The sequence below is a fragment of the Eurypyga helias genome, unplaced genomic scaffold (assembly GCF_000690775.1).
Source record: "Eurypyga helias isolate BGI_N326 unplaced genomic scaffold, ASM69077v1 scaffold3226, whole genome shotgun sequence".
In the NCBI taxonomy this organism is placed as follows: domain Eukaryota; kingdom Metazoa; phylum Chordata; class Aves; order Eurypygiformes; family Eurypygidae; genus Eurypyga; species Eurypyga helias.
The window spans coordinates 1,719-21,783 of NW_010254562.1; the positions used below are offsets into that span (position 1 = coordinate 1,719).

Sequence of the window (20,065 nt, forward strand, 5' to 3'; positions counted from 1 at the left end):
AAGGAAGGAGAAGGAGCCAGAGAAATTAGGATGAAGTATTTTTGACAATTTGGAGTAAATAAAGAACTTCCTACCTTATTAGAAATGCAGCTAGAAATGTCTACATTTAAGAGGCTGCTCTGCAGGGTAATAAGCTGTCATGGGTGCTGGCTCATCATCCTTTGGAGAATTTAAGTATCTGCTAAGCAGAAGTGATGCTCGGCTCAAGGGAGCGGCAGGTCTGCTGGAAGCTCATGGTGGAACTTTGTCTCTGAGGGAGCCAAGACTCAAGAAATCACTAACCTGCAATGTCATATCAATGAGGTGCTTCATGGAATGGCACGCTGCAGGGCTCCTGTTGCTGCTAGGATAAGAGGTGCTTTTTCAGCAAGCAGCCTGTGCACTGAGACAGCAATAAACCACGTGATGGTTTTCACCACTGGTTTAAGGGTTCATAGTTGTGCAGGGAACATCGTATTTGGTGGGAAATCCAGATGCCATCCCAATAACCAAGAACACAATACCCTCTTGCAGCCTGTTGATTTACGGTTTTGATTTCTTTGTTACCTCTTTGATGCTAATGGGTCACTGCAGATTGACATGCACCCACCTCTCCTCTCTCTCTCTTCTTTCCCCAGGGACAATGGTTGGAGTAGGTGCTCCAAGTCACTTTGCAAGGCATATGACCCAAGGTTGTTTCTCTAGGTAGGCACTGTGCCGTATGATCTGTGCCTCTCACTGGGTGACACATCAGCCCCTGGGGGTATTGCACACATCCCTGCATGGGTTTATTTTAAGGCCAGCAGCTCTCTGCACTGCTAGATATGAGTGCTGGCCCATTTCTCCCTCCCTTCCCACTGGGAGAGTACCAATCCTGCCTTTAACTATGTCCTCAACCCTTCCCCCCAACCTCGTCTTCAGGAATTTGATGAACAGTATTCATCTAGCATGAAAGAGAGACAGCTGATTTCCAAGGGCAAAAAGCCTTGGTTTCTTTGGCACCAAAAAGTGAGGGAATATTCCTAAGTTGCCTAGCTCTAGAGGCTTCAGAAGGGAACCACTGTCACACATGCCACTGTAATGCATTCCTATGGTCGGTTTTAAAGACTGTTCATTGTCCCAAAGCTGGTCCCTGTGTCGAAAGGGTGAGAGGCCAAATAGTCTTTATAGCTCCCGTCGATCAGTTTGTCCGCATTGTTTTTGGCAAACCAGCAGCTGACTTCCTGCTGGCCATTGTAGATCCTCCTCTGCTTCCACACAACAGGAACAAGCCGTCCCTTCACTTTCAGGGTATTTGTAGGGTTTGGCTTTAATGCTTCGGTTTGGTTCTGACCAACCTGCGGATGACTTGTGTTTAGAGATTCCTGAAGAAGTTTAACTTCATGGTTCAAGAACTGACCTGCAAAGCAAGATAAAATAGAATCCATGACTGGCTGTTTTGTGCCTGTTTATAAGCTTTGGGTTTTTCTACATAGGCCATGTTTTGAGGATTCTTAGCATATGGGGTTGTAAAGGGCTTCTCTACAATGGCAGGGTGAATCTAGGTCCTGCAATTCTTTTCTAAATCTCACATAGAGATAGAGATTAGAATAAAACCCTATTTATTTTTTCCACTCATCAAGACACAATGGCTGAGCTAAAGAGCTTGTTGAGCTGCTCTCTGTAAGTTCCCTTCTGTGGGCTGTGGCTACTAGAGGATAATAACCCTTACAAAGCCCATCAGCAAGCAGAAGACCTAGACCTGAAGCTCCAAGTTCTTTTTCCTTGACTTCTTGGGAGCAAAACATTTTAGGGCAAACTCAAGTGTGGATTTAGATTTAGGTTTAGTTCTCTTTTTTACTCTGCTTCAAATGGTGATAAACTAATTTTTTCCCCAAGTCAAGGTTGTTTTGCCTGTGGCAGTGACTGCTGAATGATCCCTCCTTGTCCTTGTCTCAACACGCAAGCCTTTCATTGTATTTTCTCTCCCCTGTCCAGCTGAGAACAGTGACAGAGCAGCTTTGGTGGGCACCTGGCCTCCAGCCAGGGTCAACCCACCACACAGACCCTCTGGACATATGCAAGTGCAATACTTGAAGGCTATGCCAATGACCTCTGGCAATGTGCTAGCTCTGTGAGTAGAGCTCTCTTTCAGAACCTGCGAGACCTCAGCTGATGGTCCTCTCTGCCTGGAGGGATTCAGACTCTACTTTGCTCTGTCCCTGAGAACACAGTAGCAGCTGGGCTATTCTGAATTAGGACTGCTGTTAGAGAATCTCTTACTGGTGCCTTATTCAGGGTTCTTGAGCAATATTTGGGTTCTGTATCTGTACTGGGAGCATCAAGCATGTGTATTCTAATGACAACTGTATCAAACAATCATAAAAACTGTTGAAATGTCAAAAACAGGCACAGCCACATAGCTAGGATGGTGGGAGATAGCTCATACAGTAAAAGATGGAAGAGGAGTAGGAGATACTAGCAATAGAGAAGCTGAGAGTGGATGTAGAGCCTCACCTGGAAACCTAATCCCCACCTGCCTTGTTCATTACCTCCTATCTCTGTTCTTTAAAACTGGAAGGATCATTTCTGTCTGGTTTACAGCTCTGAACCTGAGAACCTGTTACCTACCTAGTAATCCATGGGAGTCAGAAGACAGGCCTTTACTGTTGGAGATGTAGAACCCCAGGTGATTCCTCTGATACGGGGCTGGCTTCTTGTAATGGTGGATGAGGATGACAAAGCTGATTGTGCCTCGTATCGTCACAGTGATGTTGGAATTGGCAGAGATGGACACCTCGAGGCTGCTGCTTCGCACAACAGCACTCCGATCACAGGACAGAAGAAGTCTTTCCCCATCATCCAGGATGATTCTTTTGGGTGTGATCTCTAGGTACGATCGCTCTGGCTTATTGCTGAGGATAGTGATGGTGCTGAAGTAAGTCCGATGCTTCTTGTGGCCATTGGGTGGTGCAGGAGCTCCAATTAATTGCCCATTCACAGTTACACCTTGCAGGAAAATAATCAATATGTGAAAGCTGGAACCAAAAACAGGTCTATTGTCTCAAAGATACAAACCTTGCATTAGGACATGCAGATTCACCACCTCATGCTCAATTATTTTACCTACCAATGTTATAAAACAGTGTAGCCGGTCTGTTATAAAATTATTATCTTATACAGAGCACTTAAATTTACCCAAGATCAAAAATACTAGTCTTCCCTGGAGACAGGTGCCCCCAGCCTTATTAGTCTGAACATTGTGTACACAGTGCTACAGGATAGGCTCAGCTGCTCCTCAGCACAGCACCTTCCCAAGCTCCATCCAACCTTAGATCTACCTATGATTGAGACAATGATGTGTGGGGTTTTTAAGCCATGTAAGACACATATTTACATTCCTGACCCCTATAGCCTGACCAAACATAAGATGAGTCACCTAGACCACCTATTTGTTGATGCATAACTTAAACCTGGGAAAACACGCCAGATCTTGGAGAACTGCTGCTGGCAGGCCTGCTTTCCCTCATACCACCAACTGGCATGGGGACTGAACTTCTAGGAACAGGACCTGGGTGTGTCTGAATGATGATGTCTCAGAGAAACTCAGGGTAGCAGACAGCTGTGGTTTGATCATCCTCATCATTGATGTCTCTACCTGACTCCTAAGAGAATTAGCCTGAGAAGCCACAGACTGAGGGCTACTACCTTGGCTGACACACTAAGGACTAAGCAGGGCCTGTAGAGGGAAGAGCCTGACCTGCAACAGTCTGAGGTGCAGTGCTGAACCTCCTCAGGTGGCAGTGTAAGAAATTCAGGTTCTCTCTGTCACTGCAGAGGAGAACCCTGAACCCTACACTCCCACTGGGTTACTTCCAGCTTCACCAGTGCTGCTTTCCCCACTTCCATCTGTTTTGCTCCAAAAGAACCACTTTTGAGTAGTCTAAGGTATAGATCCCTGAGTCAAATAAAGCCTAGATGTCCACGTAAGATTCCCTATTATTGTAATGATTTTGTGACTTGCTGTCCATAAGACAGTGTCTCACTTCCCACAGGCCTCTGAACAACTGCTAGACAGTAACAATAAAGAAGGAGGCTTGTTGCTAACCCAAGGTAGACTCAAGCCATCAACACTGAAATGAAATATCTCCATATCCCATCATTCCTCTGGGATTTCTCACTTCTGTCTTCATGGGCTCAACTTGCTAGTGCTAGAGAGCCTGTTTTCCTCATTCTGCATTTAAGCCACAGAATCATTCAAGCAGTAGCACAAACAGTAGGCTGTGAAAGAAGTTTAAGGGAAACATTGCCAGGCGCTGGATCTTACTCTCTGAAGCAGGCATGAACATGGAAATATGGAGGGCAGACCACAGCCACACAGAACAGAATTGTTATACCTTTACTGTGGGGTAGTTTCTCTTCTTTTTAAAACAAGTCTGTGCTTTGTCTCTGGTTTTGACACCCCTTCCTCCCACCATTTCCCTGCTCAGGACATAATCTGCTTATTAGCTGCCCTGCTTGGAATTCCAGATGGGATCAGACCACAGTTTGGGCCCCTGAGGATCAGACTGGCTTGGGCAAAGCAGATCCCGAATTGTGTGGGTTTTCTCAAAGCTGTCATGACTTGGTAACCAGTTTGGTAGTCTCTTCACTGAAACAGCCTCAGTGCTCGGTTAGCGTGTTTGGATACCTTGCTCTGTCCTGAAGCAAACAGTACTGTAAGTAAGGAGTGAAGTTCCAATAACAGAGGAATTTTGATGGATCAAAATCTTTTATTTGCATGTTGTGACTTTGTAACTTGAGGTTTGGTGAGGTTGCACCATCAAAGAAATGCACTGTCTCTGCACCAGAAAGCTGAATTTCCTCTGTAATCTCTCAGCACGGAGGTGGCTGCATGGCTTATGCAAACACTCGGAATGCAAAACAACCTGCAGCTGTTCGGACAACTGGGGTTGTCGTAGCGCTGGTCAAACACAACCCCCAGACCGTGCCAGGTCGAATGGCCAGGACTGAGCTCTGCAGTCTAGCTGGACTGAGGGGTTGCAATGTGGTTCTCAATGCACTCAAGTGGATCTCTTGGCTATTTACATGTAATTGCTCTTCCCTTGATCCCAGTCAATGAAGACCTGAAATAGGTCATGTTTGGAATCACCTCAAGGCCAGTTTTCGCTATGGCTAGGCCTACCCTGTTGACAAACACTTCTGTAGATGACTGAGTATGTAACAGCGGCCAGGCCCGCTCCTTGCTGAGGCTTTCTGTGAATTTACCCATAAGCCATGATAAAGGTGGAGATCAGTAAATGCAAGGGAACATTTTAGCTCCCCTTCTAATCCAGATTATTAGAGCCAGAAAACTGGTGTGCACCAGTTTTCCATTGCCTGCCCAGAAAAGCAACTTTTTCTAATTTCCTGCCACTTTCTCGCCTATGAAGCCCCTTGGTGCTTAGTCTTATTGCTAGAGAGCTGGCCTTGCAATTGGTCTTTCCTCCACACACAACTGCTTCGCTTGGCTGCTCACCAGATTCCTTATGATCACAGACCAGTCGAAGAATGTCCCCTGGTTCTCCATCAATATTGAAGCAGACAGAGAACTTGCTGGAGGGAAAATCAATGACAAAGTGAGGGTCTCCATCCGCTAAGAAGACATGGAAAAAGAGACAAACGTGAGAGACTTTTACACAAAACTGCAGTGTCCAAAAATGTAACAAAACTGCTTTTCAAACTGTGTTTATCCCTGTTTTTTTCTAAGACCTCCCAGTGTGATGTTTTTAGAGGGTCGGGTGGAGTTTGCCAGGAAATGCCAAGTTTTGCTTTGTTTTTCACAAGGATTATTTTGTTCTGTTTTGTTTTTCTCACTGAAGAGGTTGGATTTTCAACGAAAACTCAAACCCCAAAGCAGCCCAAGTGAAAACCAGGATATTTTCTTCCTGGAATATCATCTCAGTGATTTATGAGAATTGTCATGCAGGTGTTTTAATACTCCTCCATACTCTGTTGGGAGGCTACCTCCCCTGCAGCACACAGAACTGTACCCTCTAACCAAGGAGTGCTGCAGGGGCACACCTCACACTGAACCTTCCTGGTCCTCATCATCAGATTGGAGCAGTCAACAGCAGATTTTAAACAATCCCATGACCTTAATTTTTCAACAAACCTTGACCTTTCATCAACCACCAGATAGTTGTTGTTAATAATAAGACAAGCCAAAACCCTAGTTTTTTAGGTAAATTTAACTTTATCCAGTGAAATTCAAGTCTACATTCTTGATCTGGGTTTATTCTTTAGTGTTTAATGTTTGAAAAGGATGTTCAGTAGAGGTGCAGAACTGACAGGGCAATAGCAGAACACTAACGAATTTTTTTCTTTGACAACAATTTTCATGTTTCAGCAACGTTACCTTGTAAAATGTATTTTTGGTTAGTTCTAATACAGAGAGAACATGCTTCCTGTTCTCCCTTAACCTGCAGAAGTCTTAAACATGAGGATCAAGTCGTGTTGATCATCTGCCTTGCTATGTTTCCTCACACTTCTCCTTATTGATCCTCCCTGTATTTTGGGTTTGTTTTCATTTTCCTACCCACTCTGCAGGTCTAGTAACTAGGATTTTGGCTGATCCGTTGGGACAGTTACACTACGGTGGCATGCAACTGAGTTTTCCATAAATAAACCATTGTTATTTTGGATTATTAAAGGCATGAAAACAGGCACTGACCTGAAGTTTTGGAGATTTTAATTCTTTGCTTATCTTGCTGTCTGCGTATACCTAGAAGTGGGGAAGGAAGGCTGTTACAATGACTTATTGAGCAGCAGAAAAAGCCATAGTATAATAATGTTCCCAAAATATTATTCAGTGAGGTTATGGGACATATTCCTGCAGCTACTTTAGGCTGCATTTAGAATACCAATTTTCCTTCAGTAGTTTCTACAGAGCACTAAGTGCTTCCAGGGAGTGAGTCGGGTGCCTAAAAGGTTGGCTCAGGGTCACCCAGCCCCAAGGTTAGCAAAACCAATAGGAAAATCTCAGCAACAAACACCTCGGTTTGTTGGCTAGATCACCCCTGTGGCCAAAGTCAGCCATGAGACTTTACCTATGCAAAAAAAATTTCTTACCAGCACATGGCCATTTTTCTCCCCATACCTGGTGGTGCCTTGTGTCCCTGCAAGCTCTGCAACTTCTCACCAATGCCATCAGTAGAAGGGCTGATAAACTCCTCTTGAGGCGGTTCTGAATGGAGCCCAGCCTCTCTCATCTTCAGAACAGTGAAGGGAGTAATAAAATTGTAAGTCAGGGCCATTGACTTGGCTTTCTCCATCAAATAGTCTTTTTCCTGACTGTCATCACTCTTCAAACGTGAGTTAAGCAATTCCTTGATGGTGAGGTAACTCCATGCCCTCTCAATGTAATTGCTATCACCTTTGCCATCTTCCAGGCCGGGGACACCTCTGATGTCATTCCTGACACATCTGTTTTGAGGAGGATGTACTTCTTGGAGTTGCTAGCAGTTACCTCCACATGAAGACTATCTGAGGTACGGTTGATGAGTTTGCCAGCTATTATAATTTCAGAGCCATTGAAGTAGTTAGGGAAGAAGTTCTGGGTGACTTGCTCCACATTGTCTTCAGGGTAGTCAACACGGATGTCAGATAGAAGAGGTGTTCCTATTTCATCATAGAACCTTAAACAAAGACACATTTCTTACCATTAGTACTGTTTATCCATGTGTACACACACACTCTTGCACTTATACATGGCCAAGGATACAGTCAGACTATCTAATATGGCTCTTAAGATATTCAGGAGCAGTTAGAGGCCCCAGATTTAACTACTGCATCCACTGCAACTGGGGCCAGAGAGACGAGGGAGTCTCTACCCATAGAGATTTCCAAAACCTGAGTGAGAAAGGCCCTGAGAAACCTCACCTAATATTGAAGTTAGATCTTGTCTGAGCAGAAGGCTGGATTACATGATGTCCAGAGGTCACTTTCAACCAAAATTATTCTCTGCCTCCTTTTAGCTTTCCATGGTGGGGGACTTTTTACAAGGGCCTGTAGTGACAGGACAAGGGGTAACAGGTTTAAACTGAAAGTGAGGAGGTTTAGATTAGATATCAGGAAGAAGTTCTTCCCGGAGAGGGCGGTGGAGCACTGGAACAGGTTGCCCAGAGAAGTTGTGGATGCCCCATCCCTGGCTGTCTTCAAGGCCAGGCTGGATGAGGCTTTGAGCAACCTGGTCTAGTGGAAGGTGTCCCTGCCCATGGCAGGGGGGTTGGAGCTAGATGGTCTTTAAGGTCCCTTCCAACCCAAACCATTCTGTGATTCTCTGTTTCTTAGGCTCTAAACAGAGCCTAAGAGCCCCTAAACAGAGTCTCTTAAGTATGGTCAGAAGCATCCCAGCATGGCCTGGCAGTCACCTACCTTTCACTATGTTTCCAGAGCTCTCCAAGAAGATATTTGTGGCCACCTAAGTTTGCTTAAGGGGACCTGTCCATTAAAAGTAAATTATTGGCTTCTCAGGCTCACAGAAATCACCCTACTTATTTCAAAATGTACTTAGAAGAGATGCTGTTACCCACAGTTTTCTAGTGGCATTAGGCATGGTATTCTAGAGCCAGAAGCCATAAGAACAAGATTCAGAGTCCTCCAAAGCTGGACAGTATCTGAACCAAAGCTCCTGTTTCACTGGAGGAGCTCTAGATATTACTGTTTGGGATGGTCAGTGTAAGACGGTCAGGAATACAGTTTAATGAGGACCAAAGGAGAAAGCAAATCAAGAAGGAATCTCACTGTGCCCCCATAAATGAGGCCCTTTCCAAGGAATGGAAGAATCCTACTAAACGCAGGTGGCCTGGCAGAAGAGAACTCGCAGTTACCTTACGGCTGATTTTGTGTTGGAGCAAGACATGGCTGCCATGGAACCAGGGAGCTTAACCCCATAATGCCCTCTTAACATGGCCTACCATACTTCTGTGAGTACTTCACACTGAACAGGCCATAAAGCTTTTACAAGGGGATAAGGCCTAGGAGTTTACAGCACTGTGTTTACCCTGCAGCATTGTTCTTTTGATGGATCTTCCCAAGCTGCTCCAAGAGTGCCATATTTCCTATTTAAATGCCAGGGTCCTCGTCTCTTGGCAAGTCATTTGAGTCTAATTTGGTAAAAAAAAAAAATAAATAAATTGGCCTCGGCTATTTTTTAGTTCAAGCTGCATTTATTTTTCACATCTGCTTAAACAGATTGTCTGGAAGCTAGAATAGTAATTTCTGTTCTATTCTCTCTCCAAGGAAACCCAAAGCCTGAATTGGTTGACTTTCTTTTAAAGTCTCTCTGAGCACCCAGTGTCCTTGATGCTGAGACCTCGCCGCATTTTAAAATATGAGAGAATTCATCCTGAGAACTCGCTGGGAAATAACTCCTGGATTGTAACAAATGATGGAATGAGAGATACAACCTGTCTTAGAGTCCAACGCATGGAAGTATCTGTGTAAAAATACAATGCACTGATCAAAAAAATCTGAAATTACATTGGCAACCAGGTAGATTTTCCTTCCAACAGTGATTTGAATTGGCCTCCAGCAAATGATTGTGCTTTTCTATATAAATTTGGCACCAGATACCAAATGGGTTTGCCACCACTGAGCTTGATAAACAGTGAGCTGTTTTCGGAGGTGTTTGAACAAGTACTTGCAGTGTTGGTTTCCTGCAGCCCAATCAATCAACACACCCTTCATTTGCCAGGGAATGCCACTCGCTATCCAAAATGCATGTGCTGAGAAGCAAATGACATGGGTGGAGTGGCAGATGGATCTACAAACATCAGTTTAAAAGGAAGACACTCTTGTCCACTCATAACCACCACAGAAAGAAAACCTCTAGTGGAAGGTGTAGAGTCTCACTGCTCCAGATGAATTAGACACTAATTAAGTGAGGCAAGAGGTCTCTGCTCAAGGACTGTCTCGTTTTGGTTTCTGAGATTCAAAACACTAACTTTTGGTGAGTGAAAGCCAAACCTTTTTACCTGGAAGTACTGACACACTGCCTGGTATTTTAGACAGAGCTGTGATTCAGATATCTTTTTGCTGTGCCTCACTAGGGTCTCCCCTTGGACTACATGATCACAGAAGAGGAACATAATTTCTGGACTTACTGAATTATGAGAATTACAGGAAACTTGTTAGGAGCTTGGGTCACAGAAAATGAGGGAACTAAGCGAACACATGATCATCCCAGGAATAACCCTTGTGTATTTTTCAAAGTTGAATATTTTTGAGTTTGGGCATAAGGTTATCTCTTTCAAAAGGAAATCATTTTCTGCCCCAAATTGGGATCTTCATTCCTGAGACCCTCTATGCTGTTCACGTTGTCAGTCTGAAGTGAGCAATGCATCCTTTCCTCCCTCTGTCCACCTGTGGAGAGGTGGCACTTATGCCTCCCTTGTGTCCAGGCTTACATGTCCAACACAATGATCTGAATTAGGGAAACAAATGCCTTGTTCTGAGGGGCTAGGAAGCTCCAGAACAGGTCAGGAGGTCTGCTAGGAAACAAACAATTTCTGGGTAAGCATCTTCAGTATCTGAGCATACTCTTCCTCTCTCAACTAGAGTGCAGCCTCAGAGAAACTCCCATCTCTTGTGATGTCTCCTTGGAGGATTTTCCTTTCCAAAACCCTTGCCCAGAGGACCCAATGCAGAAGTAAGTACAGAAAAAGCAGAACAAACCCTTTGAGGTGGCTGGCTGCATCCTCATCCTCCTGGAAATGCCTTGTCATGCCGCAGTTCTCCAGCGCCATCCTCTCCAGCAACTTGTGGTCCACATCATTGCCAATGCCAATGGTAAAGAGACAGAATTTGTCACGGATGACATCCTTGGTGTTGCTGAGGATTTTGGATGACTGTGTTTCCCCAACAGTGGGCCTCCCATCCGTGAGGAAGATGATCAGAGAGACACTCCTGGCATCAATGTCGTTCTGAGCAATGTAATCATTTAGCAGCTTTGCACCGGTCTGGAGAGCACCGTTAATATTAGTCCCTGGGAAGGTACCAAAATGATTAGTTCATTTCTCCTTCTAAGAGTGGTACAAATAATTTCCTTAGTTTGCTGTACTATGATGACAGAATCTGCTCATCAGGATGTTCCTGTTCTCTACATGAGGTTGCACTAGACCTTTAACTCAGTTCAGCTCTGTTACTCAGCACCAGTTTGGGATAGATGTTCATAGCCTTATGAATTGAATTATGAATTGCAGTCTATTATGTCAAACTGCTGTATTCTTGAACATCTCAATGTACAATAGTCAGCCTTCGTAAGCAGAGTCACAGCACATACCATGTCCTGCAGGTACATACAAAACCAGTTAAACTTAATTAGGGACTCTCCCAGATGGTATCTGAACTGGGAAAACAAGTTCTGCTCATTTTGTCTGAAGGGCACAAGATTTGAAGAGAGGAAAAAAAGCCTTCAAATGGGAAAACGAGTGGTTGGGTTTGTTCTTCAAACCCCAGGGGCTATCAAAGTTTAAAGGAAAGAGAAATGGTTTTGTTAGCTGAGGAGTGTGTTTTCACAAAACAACTGGCTAGTGAAGAATGGAGCTGCCTGAAGTGGGGAGAGAGGAACAAAACAGAAAATAAATGAGGGACTAGATGTACTTCAGAAGAATGGCCATGAAAAGCATTCAAACCTACTGTATGTTCAGAAGAAAAGAAAGCAGGAAAATGAGTACAGGTATCTCCTTGCTCTCTTCTCTGTGTGTGTGTGCGTGATAGTCAAAGCAAAGAGGGATTGGTTGTGGAACCTTCACAAGATCAGAACATCTGGGTTAAGAACAGGTCTCAGAAAAAAGCGGGTGAAATGTTAAGAGCCATACACAACAGGCCTGTCCTAGGGGTCCAGGAAGGGAGACCTAGGGAGGTTATCCAAGGACGTGCTAGCAGGTCTGACCATGCACCACGTACCTAGAAACAGCATTCACATCTCCAGTGACTGCAGCCAGACAAGGAACAGGAAAGACTTGTGAGAAGTTCTCAAAATCTAGACTGTTGTTTTGCAAAATGGTTTTGAACCAAAACCCCACACCTAAATATGCTAATACTCTCTCAGTCTCCATCCAGATCCAAAATTTCAGAGAGAACTTTTTCCCCAGGAACAAAAGAAAACCTTCCATGCAGCAGACAGTGTCATTGCAAACCCAGCCACCTCAGAGCTACCAAGCACTGAAAACCACCTTTTGCCACAGGCACAAATATTTAGCAGCAAGATTTTGCTCCCATTTCTTCGGTGATGAATATAACAGCACGTTCTTCATGTGTGTGATCTGTGAGCCTGAGTGCATTCACATTCACCGGAACATAAGCAACAGGACCTTTATAGGGAAACTGCAGTTAGCCAAAGCTGAAGTACAGCTGACCTGTAGTGGAGAATCACTGCATCTTCCTGTTAAACCTGAGTTAACAATTTCCTTTTACTTTTGTTCTCTCGTAGGTTCATGGGCAAACTCAGCTGGTTCCTGCACAGCTCTTTTGGCACTTCAGAAGCAAAAAGGTTTGTATTCTGAGTTTAGCCTCATTATTAGCAATTGTTTAACTGGGCAGGTCCCTTGACCACTTCTGAAACTCTTCCTCTCACAAAGCAAATGGTATCACAAACCATCCTGTTTGCTCTGTGTTTTTATCAGAGAGTTTCCTTTGCTAGGAGTGGTCACTGCTCAGGGTCAGCCATAAGAATGCCCTATCTGACCTCCAACCAGCTGTGACTGCTTGCATGGGTTATTTTGCGTCTCTCTTCTTACCCGGGGAGTGCTCAGCTAGGATGGGCACAGCTGCTAAAGTATGTTTGGTTACAAACCTCACTATGTTATTTCTATATTAGTGTCCACAGCCTCACATGAGACCACTGAATCAAATTCAAAATCATGCCTGCACTCCGACACTGTTCTGGGGTCTCCTCCTCTGCCCTATTCACACCCAGCAACAAGGCACAAGCAAAAAGGGACAAGAAATTCTTAAATGTCATTCTGGCTGCTCCTTGGTCGAGACAAGAAGACAGTACTAGGTGAGACACCAGGTGTACAGAAGGCAATCCGTCAGCCCACACTGGGTTGTACATCCCTGGAGTTTCCAGCCCAGACAAAATCACGTGCTTGATTTTACACAGGCTTTCAGAAACTGCACAAGCACTGACCCTGTGTGTCCTTCATGAGGATACAGGTGTTTGTTTTTTTTCCTGTGTCCTCAAGAAATAATCCTGGAAACTTTTCCACTCCGAGGGCCTCACCAGATAAATGGGAGAATGGGCCCAAGTTGGCTTTAATAAGTATATCAGGCTATATGACTCGATCTGGGGACACCTTCCCATCATGTACATTGATAAAAGGCACATACCATTCTGTCACATAACCCTGAGTGGACGCAGGGAAGGGGCCCTCTTGTCCCATGACCTAAGTCCCAATGTCTTTTTATTACTACATGCTATAGGACCACATTCACCACTCTCCATTCTAGTGTAATTAATTGCGTAGCAAAATTAATCCCGTTCATATCCCTGGATCGTACCTCCAGTAGGCGACATGTTATGAATGTACTTTTTGGCATCTCTTATATTATTTGGAGTAACAGGCACCAGCCGGTCCTGCTGCCAGACCTTTATTCGGTTGGAAAAGCCAATGATATTGAAGTGGTCTTCAGGCCTTAGGTCCTGGAGAATTGTGAAGAGAGCTTCTTTGGTCTAGAAAGAGAAGAGAAAAGAGACCAGTAGGCACACCTGTTACTACTTTAGAGGGCAAGAATTTAATTCTTAAGTTGTTTACTGATCTTTCAGATATTTCTACACTGCCAGTTTGTCTTGTGAAGAAAATGGGGATGTCCTTCCCTGTCTCAAGGCCTGATCTCTGTGGTGCCAGGTATAAATATAGGATGAAAGAACAAAGCTTGCCCAAAAGATCTTTCAAAGATGTGAGATTTGCCTGAATCTAATTAAGCTTAAAAATCGTGCATGGCAACTAGGATAAAAGCTCCCAGTTACTGAACTAAGAGTTACTGAATAATGCAGACTAATACCAAAAGCTTCATGGAGTTCTTCTAAAGCCCTCTAGACTTGCAGTAAGCTGTAAGTAGCACATGGCTAAAAACTTACAAGTTGAAATACCTCTAAATATGGCAAGGATGTACATGCTCTGTTCATAATTAGGACACCGATTGGTATATACATACTTCAGTGAATAGTTCCAGCAATTAACAAATATTTAAGCTGATATGTTCAAATAAATAAGATATAAAAAGAAGCCCTGACCAGTCATTGCAGATTCTACTGGTTGGTCAGTTTTGTTCCAGGCATGTTGTTTTTATAGCAACGTGCCAACATTATGTTGCTCTGCTGTTCATCATCCTACGTAAATATAGGCAACCAGAGTGAGGAAGGCTGGTATCAAGGCAAGTTCATAGTCACAGAGGGTAAGGGTCCTGGGTGATGGGAAAGCAGACCACTGAGGCTAAGTCAACAGGAAGAGTGCAGATGTGTCCAGTAGTCCCCATTGTGACCAACTTCAATTTAGCAGCCCTGCAGCTGTGTTTGCATGGAGACAAACTTCAGCTTAGTAAGACCAGGTGAGAGAAGATGCCCAAAAGCAGCCTCTGTCCATGCAAACATATCCTGTATTAAGATGCAAAACACATGGGAGGAATACAAGGCAATATCTGCAAGCAAAGGGCTGAGCACCTTCTCAGCTCTGCCCCTTCTTGGCCACTATTAAGCCTTTCAAATTCCAAGGAAAGCTATATGGTGGAATGATCAGATTTAAAGGTTTCTTACATGCTTGTCAGGGAAATATGTGAAGGGCCTGTCCAGAAAAAATAGAAAAGTTAATCAGCAGCGCTGGAAACCTCACGTTTCTCAGCCTGATGTTGCTATGTAGAGACAGTCTGGGAAGGAGCTCAAAGGACTGATCAAGCTGTGTCATCAATATCCCTCCGGATTCTGCATTGAAGCCAATGATGCAATGATGAAACTGCAAACAAATTACCACCACAGTAGAATCTCTAATCCTCCCAGCTGGTGACTTGGCTTGCAGTTCATCTGAAGTTAAGGGGAATATTTTCCATAGTTTCCAACATTTTGGAGCCAGGTCTGGAATCCCTCCCTGCCTGTTTCAGTCTTCGGCATAAACCATTTTTCTCTGTAGGGAGTGCAGGATTGATCCCTCCATTTGCTTAGCTGGAACATTGCTGCACGTCTCACCGCCATGCATTTTATGAATGTTTCGTAGATCAGAATGCTAAACCAAATGCTGGTGAAAACGGCTCTTTCAAAGAGAAGGGGAGAACTCCACCACATTCACATGACATGCACCAAATAAACCTTCAAGAAAATTAATGCTTGCCCCAAACTCGAGGGCTGTCTCCCCAGTCTAAAAGTCCATAGAGAACTTGTTAAGATGATCTAAATAGCTTTTATTTGAAAAAAAGGGAAGGTTTTACATTCTCTCATTTCCTCTTTTATATTAGCCTTTTTATTTCAAAAATGCATCAGATAATACACGACATCACCCTTCAGAGGGACACTCAAACATTCACAGTCCCTTTTTACAGTAGTGAAAACTGAGGCACAGACTTCTTTAGTAATGATGTCAAGGCCACATATGTCCAAAACCTGGAGTTTCCAGCCTTTGATCCAGCAGGCCAAACTATCTCTCATGCCTGTGTAGAAGGGCAAAGCCACAATCCCACTGTGGAGAAAAGGACTCTTGGATTTACTTTGTGATAACAACAGTGGGCTATGCATTTGTCCCTTAGAAAAAATGGGATCAAAGTAAGCAGAAAGCAAAAATGGAGAAGTTTCTATCCTGTGTGAGTGTGATCAGGCCTTAATGCCAACCCATGCTGAAGGAAATTTTGGGCAGGATGTTAAAGCAAGAAACAATGAGACCACAACAGCTCCCCATGTGCAACATCCCTCCTCCACTCCCTGCCAGGGTAGGCAAGGGAGAGAAACAGAGGTGCCCAGAAGCAATGATTTGGAGGGAAATTCCCCAAGTCTCATTACCCATATTATAGCTCTGATTATAATTAACATCACTTGACCTTTTCTATTACAAAACACTTCTTTTCAGTTTTTTTACGTTCTGTCAAAATGCACTTTTCTCGGAGGGATTTATTGGACCCTAACAGCTCTGTTGCTTGTGAGAACAAGGCAAGAGGAAAAATAATCTTGCTTTGGCCTTCTTGAAGAGAGACAGTATCTCACCTCCAGTGTGCTCAGAAATTCCTTGTGACATTCTTGCCTGTCAAGCCAAAAGAAAGGAAAAGGAGAAACAGCAGAACGCAGAGCAGCAGTGCAGTTTGTGTGCACGCAGCATCCAAGCTAGAATTGCAGAGGGGTCAGGAGGGAAATGAAGCAGACTTTCCTAGAAAACACAGCACTTCCCTATACCCTTGTACAGGGGCCAAATGTAGGACTGCGACCATCTCTCTCTCCCTTTCTTTCACTCTCTTTCCTTTTTGTCTCTTATTTTTGTCACAGTTAAGTCATTTCCATGGAGTTTAAGTCAGTTCTTCCCAGGAAAAAGTTCTGTCATATTTTAATGCAGAGGCACAGGCTACCTGGATCCTGGCATCTCTATCATGTGTTTGTCTCTGCAATTTCAAAAAACCCTACATGTCTGAATTTGTGTAATATATACACATACAAACATATGTACAATGTGTGAATGTGCACATGGTTTTGCTCCAAAGCAAACAAAATTATGAAGGCCATATGCTTCATTCTCCTGTAGCTTTTACCTCATCCCCAGTAAAAATGAAGGGTGGGATTCTGCTTCCCCAAATCAGTCATCAGAAAGCTGGGCATTGCATCTAATCCCTCCCTAGGCAGGGAAAGACACCTCCAGAGAGTAATCCATCCCATCTGTTTTGGATAGGGTTTAGGATGGGCTGAGTCATTGACTGGAAGTGCCTGTCATCCAGCACTGCCTCCAAGAGGCTGAGTAGCTCAACTATAGAGAAGGTGGGACACACCTCAAGACCTAATCCTGCCCAGTCCTGAGCATTATGGTGCTTACTGGAGCCAAAGGGAGTTGAACCAGCTCTACATCTCTCCCAGGGCGCTATGAATTGTCTGGCTCATTCCTATGCATTGCCATCTCTCCTCCTAGACCATAAGGACCTTCAGGTTTACCCTAAAGACTTGGGTGGCAAGACACACCTAGCTACCAATATCCCTCACCCATAAATGGGTTGCGAGAGAGACGTGACTTCCCTCCAGAGGGTTGGATATGATTCAGGATCTGGCAGGCAAAAGCGACATTAAATAAGAAGAGTATTTTGGTGAAAGTGCACTGCCTGAAACCCTTACGTACGCAGCTATGACTGAGTGCTCTTGGTGCCCAGCCCTCTCCTCCAGCCTCCACCAGCCCCCAGGCAGAGATTTACAGAGCTCTTCGTGCAGAGAGTGCCTGGCAGCAGCTGCAGTCAGGACACGGCAGCAGGTTCCTCGTTCTGGCCTTGTAAGGCCACAGCTGGAACTTCTTCTGGCTCCGAGGAGCCAAGGGCTGAGGCTGCCATAGGATTCCCAAGTTGCTTCTCTGTGGACAGGGTCTTTGCACTTCCAGTCCCGCCAGGACCCAGTGAGTCATTGCACTAAAACTCTTGCCAAGGCACTCTCCTGTAAGGCAAATAATTAACTATTTCTTCCCTGGTGAGGGCCAGGATTGTTCCTTCATGGTTGTGCATGCACTGATTCATTTTGGGGATGAACTGGGCACAGATCTAATCCGCTTGCAATGTGGAAGTCCAGTTTAAGGGTGCAGCACCCTTGTGCCAGCTGCCATAAGGTGAAACACATCTCCCAGTGTGTTTTCCTGGGTGGATGCCTTTTCATGTGGAGAGTGGAGCAAGCATTAAAGGAGAGGATGTGAGGAAGTAGCAATACAGAACAGCTGGGGAAAAAAAAATCAGCTTCTACCATTTGGGAATGGTTTGTAGTTGTCAGAGATGAATTTTAAATAAGGATTTAAAAAGAGGACAACTTGGTGCAGGAAGATTCCTCCATTTCCCCCAAATTAGCATGGATGAAACTGAGCTGAAAGGTAGAGACTGAATTGCCACTCGAGTGCATTTCAGCTGAGAGTGCTGGTGAGTGAGCTGTCACAACAGCTGTAAACACAGGACTTGAAACAGCCGCCTCCAGGGCTACAAAGCATCACTCCCCAAATCTGAAGCAGACCAGTCATGTCCTGCGGTTTGGGACAGGTGAGGTGACTGTGGCAGCCAGGGAATGTTCACAGTTTATGTCTGTGCTTCAGAGATTATGAGAAACTGAATAATGGCTCACAATGTCTACATGACCCATATGCAGATAGTGTCCTCCTGAGCCTACAAGGTCGGAGATGTGCCAGCTCCCAGCCACAACTCTGGTTGTTGTTGTCACCTCCACACCAATATTTACACATACAACACAACCGCTGCTCTTCTGGTGTGTTCTTGCTAAGGGTCCTGCATCGCAGCCAAGATGATTCGGGGCTCTTCTGACTCCCAGCAACAGCAGGGAAGAGAACTCTCCCTTAGCTACACTCCATTTCAGCTGTGACCTGTCATCTCTATACCTGGCCCTTGGGGCTAGCTCTGACAGACCCTACTTAACTTAAACACTGATGGAGCAAAGCATGGGAAGAGACACACTCTCATGGGAGAGCTGAGAGCCTTAAGCCCTTTCTTGGGTCAAAGATCTGCTTCAGAGACATCTGGGATGATGTCAGACCATCTGGGCACCTTTTAGGAAGAATCCGAGTCCCAGTGACATTTCTCCCACAGTCTCTTGGTTGTTTGAGGAGCAGGGTGAGGGCGAAGCCTGGCTACCCTGAAAGCTGTGCAATTTGAGGGGAGACAATGTGTGGTTGTTAGATGCTGTGGCAATGCCAGGCATTGGCCCTGCTATGAAGCAAGAGGGAATAAAAGCAACTCATTATAATGCATGTCCCAAGCCCACGTATTCACACTTTCCATTGCATAGGAGCACTTTTAAGTGCTTCATCCTAGACCCACATCCTCTGTGCAAGCTTCATGCCAGCCCATTAAAAAAAAATACAATCAAAAGACTTTCAATTCATGCTGTATGGATAGTGGGTCTCCGCAGTATAAGTCAGCCCCTCTTGGAAATGGCTTCCAGACACAGAGAGAGTTCTCCCAGCACCCACCTGCCTCTGAGATCACTTGGCAATCCTCAGCTGCACCCTGCCCACCCAAACACATCTGCCCTGGCAACAGCTGGGCAGCGAGCCATCGACACCAGCGACACAGCCCCTTTCCAGATTCAGCCAGAACTGCGTGGGCTCGAGACCAGTCAGCCTAAAGAGCACAGCTAGCTGAGAGGAAAGCATTCACCACCAAAGCCTTTGAAAAGAAGTACCCATCAGCTGAAAGTGCTGCACGAGGACAGTCTGCAGATGACAGACATGGGACCATCTGCAACCATAGTCTGAAGGATGTCACAGCTAGAAGGCAAAATTTCAGTAGTCTTGATTTGTCCTTCCAGATCCCCTGCAAGGACCATATTTGATAGGAAAGGAGCTAAGGCACAAGATGTAAGCTCAAAGGGAATTAGGAACCCACAACTCTGTCCAAGGGCCAAGAAACCAGATTTACAGAGAGAAGGAGAAAAGTACAAGTAAATATGTTGTTCGGCAAAACACTGCAAGGACGTACAGGAAGGGAAAACAGAAGAGCTCCCCCTCCCCTTCAATATCCTCTATGCTTTTGTCCATAACTGTCCCTTTCCAAACATGCACAGGCAGCTGATTAAAAGGTCCTGAGCTGGCTTTTCCAAGCTATAGCAGCCATATTATAGAATCATAGCATGGTTTGGGCTGGAAAGGACCTTAAAGATCATCTAGTTCTAACCCTCCTGCCATCTGGTCAAATCTTCCCATAGTCTGCCAGATTAATACTGTGACTTAAGGAAAGGCTGGCATCAAAGTCACATGTGAGATGGTGCTGTCAAGGACAGAAAAGGTACTGCCATTGACTTGGCTCCTGTAGCCAAGGGAAATGCAGTCTGAGCTCCACTGCCATTTTACAGGGAGGAGCCAAGGTAGAGAGAGCACGAAGCTTTGGGCAGTGTCATTCC

General features: G+C 44.8%; 1 protein-coding gene across 1 annotated transcript in view; it reads right to left on the reverse strand.

The window, feature by feature from the left end:
* Positions 1-896: 896 nt before the first annotated feature.
* The window catches only part of LOC104510693 (inter-alpha-trypsin inhibitor heavy chain H5-like), a 46,485-nt gene continuing 27,316 nt past the window's right edge, over positions 897-20,065 (reverse strand). Inside the window, 8 exon segments of the mRNA XM_010153026.1 lie at positions 897-1,378; positions 2,590-2,967; positions 5,477-5,593; positions 6,671-6,721; positions 7,097-7,417; positions 7,420-7,634; positions 10,675-10,984; positions 13,504-13,675. Of these exon segments, the coding sequence (XP_010151328.1) occupies positions 1,080-1,378; positions 2,590-2,967; positions 5,477-5,593; positions 6,671-6,721; positions 7,097-7,417; positions 7,420-7,634; positions 10,675-10,984; positions 13,504-13,675 (1,863 nt within the window). The 3' untranslated portion in view covers positions 897-1,079.